The 5897-nt window shown below is 33.6% G+C and overlaps 1 protein-coding gene across 1 annotated transcript; it reads left to right on the top strand.

The window, feature by feature from the left end:
- Nucleotides 1–1555: 1555 nt before the first annotated feature.
- On the top strand, nucleotides 1556–3703 carry LOC122505988 (piggyBac transposable element-derived protein 1-like). The gene has a single exon (XM_043617919.1). It carries the CDS (start codon nucleotides 2475–2477, stop codon nucleotides 3327–3329), a length of 855 nt encoding a protein of 284 aa, XP_043473854.1. The 5' UTR covers nucleotides 1556–2474; the 3' UTR covers nucleotides 3330–3703.
- Nucleotides 3704–5897: the final 2194 nt, after the last annotated feature.

Below are 5897 nucleotides of genomic sequence, written 5' to 3'. Positions count from 1 at the left end.
AGTTCACGAAGCTAAATAAACAAAAGAAATAATATCTTTGAAAATTGAAGAATAACACTGTACAAAGTGATATATAATCAAAATTAGAAAAATTAAATTTGAAAAAATTGATCTTATAACCTTTGAAAATATAGCTATTTTCAACTGTTGACAGCCTCGATTGAAGTCATCTGGAATCTACGTTCTCCATCCGCTTTGCGACCAAAGATTTTACCACCAGAAACCCATAAATATTTTATCTTATTATCTCTTTTAAGAGACAATGCTGCAGAATAAATTTGACGGTTTAGCGGTGTTAATGATTCTCGAATGTAGATAGAACATTTCTCCTCTTCAGGCCACCCAATGTTGATTGATGAAAAATTTTTGAAAATTTTACGTTCATTGATTATTTTGTCTCTTAGATGTTGATCAGATAATTTGACAATAATAATTGGTGGAAACTTGTGTGTGATAGTGTCATTTTTTTTGTGAATCCGAAATATGTTAAGGATATTTTTATTTTCAATGGAAACATTGAGACTCTTGGCAATATTGACAAAACATTGCTTCAGGTTTTCATCTTTATTAACTGGTAAACCATGCACTTCTAATGTTGAGGCAAGAGAATGTTGCTCATGCATATTAAGGCTACACTCCAATTGATCAACTCTATTTCTCAGGCATTCAGATTCGATTTTTGCAGCTTTCAAGGAATTAGACCTGTCAGCAGAATCAATCTCTATGCAACTAATTTTTTCCGAATTTTTGTTAATGTCCTCTTTCAAATTAGAAATAGTTGCAAAACAATTTTTATTAAATTCGAGCTGCTCAGTTTTGAAAGCTAGAAACATATCTGACATTTGCTTCTTAAAATCTATCAGTAAATCACGTTGATCTTTTTGCCCCTGTTGAACTGCATCACGAATAGCACTCAAGCAATTATCAGACAACTCGTTAGTAGGCGAAGTGGTAACCGACATAGAACTAAACTGAGAAGGAGATTCGCCGGAGGTACGAGAGGTGTCACTGTCTTTTTTGCATTTAACACAAAAATAATTAGTTAAACCTTTTTTCAAACGCTCAAACTCCTTTTTGGAGATATTTACATTGACACAGGCACTATGTACCAATCCACTACACTTCAAACAAGTTAGAGTGTCTCCTACAGTTCTAGAAACACTCTGATTACACTCTGTACAAAGCGGCATGGTTAATTTTCACAAAAATGAACTTTTGCAGTAAAAAGTCAAAAACGTCCGAAAAAGTCAAAGAAAACACACTCACCAAATCAATGAAAAATAAGCTAATATTTTTATTACTAAAAACTTGAAAAAACTATTAGAAAATATATGAAGATTTAAAAATTACAATGAGCGATATACAACACAACCACTCAGTATTACCGGTAAAACAGTTTCTTATTATTGTGCAATTCACTAGCATCGCAGGTAAGTGTTATTTAGAAAAAATTTTTCAAGCATAGATTTTTGAATCTTTGACTTTTGAATTACCGATTCTTGATCTTATTGTGAATTGACTAAAAATAGATGCTTCTTATTGTTGCATAATTTACTATAGTAGCGCAGGTAAGTGTTATTTAGGAAAAATAAATTTTTGAATTTTTGACTATTAAATTATCGACTTTTATCTTTATTTTTAAAAAAATTTGTTTTCTTCTGAAAAGATGTCAAGTAAGCGCAAGGCAAAACGTCAAAAAGTTTCTGATGAAACAGATAATTTCGAGATTGATGAACATGATGAACATATAAATGTGATTGTGGTTCCAGATTCGAATGATTCTGACGAATCCGAATGTGAATCGGATTCCGAAAATGATGCTATCGATGAAGAGCTATTAAATTCAATTTATAATGAAGGGAATGATATCCTACAAAATTCGTATCGAACAATCCGCGACAATTACACACCAAATCAGTTGAAGTTGGAACCTGATCATGTTTTTGAATGGGTTGATGGTGAAATGAAATACGATTATCAATATAAAAATGAAACACTTCTGCCTCTCAGTGTTGAAAAGAAAATACGATCTGCATCTTCAACGGAGTCTTTTGAATATTTCTTTTCTAAGGAGTTGAAAGAATATATCGTGGAAGCAACAAGGTTGAATGGTTGTGATATTACGATGACTGAATTCGATACTTTTCTAGGGATAATTATTTTGTCCATTTTCACTCAAAGAAAATCTCAAAGGGATTATTGGTCTCAAAATCATCTTTTGAGATGTGAAGCTATAACTGAAGCTATGAATCGTTTAGAGTTTGAAAAGATCAAGTCACACCTGAAGTTATCTAAACCTGAAGACGAAAATTCCAATGACAGAGCTTGGAGAGTAAGAGGTCCTTTAGAAAACTTTTTAAAAAACGTAAAACAATTTGGCTATTTTTCCACAGCTTTGTCAATTGACGAAATGATGGTGAAGTTTCGCGGCAAAACTGTTTTCAGACAATTCATTCCAAGTAAGCCTGTGCGTTATGGCATTAAAATGTGGGCGCTTTGTAGTCCTGAAGGATACGTGTTTGATTGCGACATTTACTAACTCCAAAAGATCTTTCTTTGGCAATGAAGAAAAGCTAGATAAATGTGCCTTAGGAAGCTGCGTTGTCCTTGGACTACTTCAAAACCTACTTTCTTCAGTTGTACCCAGAAACATTGTGAAATATCATTTGTACTTCGATAACTTCTTTACTAGTTCCGATTTGCTGGTTCATCTGAAGAATGTAGGTTTAAGAGCAACAGGGACAGTCAGAGCAAACAGAATGCAAGAGAAAAGTACAATTAGCAATAAAGCTGTAAGAGGCACATTTATTGCCAAACATGAGAAAAATAGTGGTGTTAATTATATCACAGTAAAAGACTCGAAGCAAGTTTCCATTCTCTCAACATTGGCAGGAGTTACACCAATGTCTTCTGTTCGTAGATATTCTTCAGAAGAAAAACGCAAGATTGATATTTCATTCCCCAACGCTATTACTCAGTATAATAAGTTTATGGGCGGAGTTGATTTGCATGACGCACATTGTAGCAATTTGATGTCCTGCATAAGATCAAAAAAGTATACTTGGGTTATATGGTTGCGACTTATTCAAGCATCAATAACAAATGCTACCGTCTTAAAAAATTTGGTGACTAAAGACAAGAAGATTGGTACCAAAGATATTGGTTTAGAAATTGCTGAGACATATTTAAAAAAGTCCAGTGCAGGAAAAGTCAAATGTCACACAATTGAACGAGTTAAGAAAAAATTTTATTGCTTCAATTTCTCAAAGTGTGGTGCTAGGATACAGAAAATGTGCGTCAAGTGCAATGTGTATGTATGTGTTTCATGATTGGATGCTCTCCACTCCTAAAAAATAAAAAATGAAAAAAAAAATATAAAAAACATTCCAAAAAAATACAAAAAAAATTAAAAATTAAAAAAAAATACAAAAAAAATAAATAAAAAAAACATTCCAAAAAAATACAAAAAAATTAAAAATTAAAAAACTAAAAAAAAATATGACTCTGAAAAGTCCACCTCCCCGCGGTAAGAGTCGGACAACGTCGAAACATTCGGTGGCTAACGGACAAACATTATTGAAGCAATAAAAATAATAAATTGAAGACTAAGAAAATTTTGACACTGTTACATTACATTCAATATAAATTATTACTAATCCAATTAAAAAATTTTTTTAAATGACCTTAAATTCGTAATGAGTGACCCCAAAAACCCCCGAGTGGCGAATTACAAATGAACTCGATGAATTATAAAAAAATTTGTCCGCCATATTGGATGCGCCATTTTAGAATTTCAAAAACTAACATCAGATTCGTAATCGGCGACTTCAAAAACCCCCGTGTAACAAATTTCAAGCGAATCTGGTGAATTTTTCAAAAAAGTGTCCGCCATATTGGATCCGCCATTTTGAATTTTCAAAAACTAACATCAGATTTGTAATCAGCGACCCCGAAAACCTCCGAGTAACAATTTTCAGCCGATTTTATCTATTTTCAAAAATTTTTGCATTATGTTGTATTTTTGGACCATTTTTTAAAAATTAGCAGCCATATTGGCGTCCGCCATCTTGAAAAAAAAATCAGTCGCTTTAGGATTTTATTGCTGAGGGTCCATGGACAACTTATTTGGAGCTTTTAAGAGAATGCCCTTACTTTTTCCCAGTAAAAATATAATCTAAAAGAAATTTTTTTCCCGAAAAATCGTGTTTTTTTGGAAAAAATTGTTTATAACTTTTTCTCTCTTTGTTATAAACAAATTCCAACAACAGTAGCTGTAAGAGCGATAAATTTTACATCGGAAATGTTATATACAAATTTTTTCTCATGTCATTTTCATACAAAGCTGACTGCTCAAAGTCAATGGCAATTTTCTGTCCACTTGGACGTTAATGGGTTAAACTGATATGAAGCGAAGATCTCCATTTTTCTAATAATTACGTAGAGGAGACTGGGGCTAAACCGGACAAGTCAAATATTTCAGAATCTATGAAGAATTTCAAATTGTACTGAGTTTAGTAAAAACAAAGTTGAATGGAATATGTTCAGAAGAAAACATATATATTGTAGGTTGATTATCTCTCTAAATCTGAATTTCTACTGAAAATTTGCGAAATTTTACTGAGAATCAGTGACTCTATTCTCGCGATTTGAATCAGTTAAAAATAACTGAAATTTCAGTCACTTTCCTCTGATTCGCCAATCAAAAAACTACTAAAAATTTCTGTCACATATGTTGAAAATTTCATTTACTTTTTAATTGACAAATCAGTGAATAATGACTGAAATTTCAATCATTTATAACTGATCCTCAGTGAAATCTCACTGTTTTAAATCGCGAGAATAGTCAGTGATTCTCAGTCAAATTTAGCCCTTCGAAGCAATATATCTACCAAAGCTACTGCTTCAAAGCAGTATATTATTCTTTAGAAAAAAAATCTGTCCGCGCAAGCGCGGACACATTCTCATCCGCGCTTCGCGCGGAGGCTCGCTTCGCTCGCAAGTTTCAGCGCGCCTCGGGGCGCGCGAATATTGATCGTCGCGCTTCGCGCTCCGGCGATTGTTTCGCACGTCGCGCTTCGCGCTCCGTGTGATGTTGCGCGCAAATGGCTCGCTTCGCTCGCGATGGTCTGCAACTGTTGTGCATTATTTGTGTTCTTGTTATTATTTCCTGTTATATGTTTAATAAAACATTTTTTTCTTATAGTTACTACGACTTTAAGGATTACATTCTCATCACATGTTCTTCTCTGCTGATGATTGCGAGATTAAATGGATTAAAATGTATATTTTTGGTAGAGATGTGCAAAAAGCTCGAAATGTCGATCCGAGCCAAGCCGAAATTTTCTCGAGCCGAGCCAAGCCGGCTCGATGTATCAAGTACTCGACATTTTCGAGTACTTGAGTGACTTCAAGTACTCGAACAATTCGAGTACTCATGTAAATTCGAGGACTTGATTAAATTTGATTAGGCCCGGCTCGGCTCAAAAAATGAAATTCTCGATGAAGCTTCGAGCTTCAAGCTTTTTGCACAACTCTAATTTTTGGTCTCGATGATTAAAATTGTGAAGTTATTTTTAATTATACTAACTCTCTTAGCAGAAACATGATTTGCAGAAGCAGCTAAAATATTTTTAAACTATTATTATCAAGTTGTTGATAACAACGGATTTTTATAAAAGTTATAACATTTCACAAAATCAATAACAAATTTTTAAACACAGTTAAGGGTGCGTTCACAAATGAAGTCACGCAATTTTTCGGGATTTTAGACCCCTCCTTCCCTGTCACGCAATTTCATGCAATTTCACATGCAAAAATACAGTAGAGTATATAGTAAAGACCCCCATGTCCCCAAAAACGTAACATCATTTGTGAACGCTCCCTAAGCTGTCTGACCC

The sequence above is a fragment of the Leptopilina heterotoma genome, unplaced genomic scaffold, assembly GCF_015476425.1.
Source record: "Leptopilina heterotoma isolate Lh14 unplaced genomic scaffold, ASM1547642v1 Lhet_384, whole genome shotgun sequence".
Taxonomy (NCBI): Eukaryota; Metazoa; Arthropoda; class Insecta; order Hymenoptera; family Figitidae; genus Leptopilina; species Leptopilina heterotoma.
This window is presented reverse-complemented; position numbering and strand designations above follow the sequence as displayed.

Excerpts from the sequence above, each read along its gene's own strand:
- LOC122505988 (XM_043617919.1), top strand. The coding sequence starts at position 2,475 with ATGGCATTAAAATGTGGGCGCTTTGTAGTCCTGAAGGATACGTGTTTG.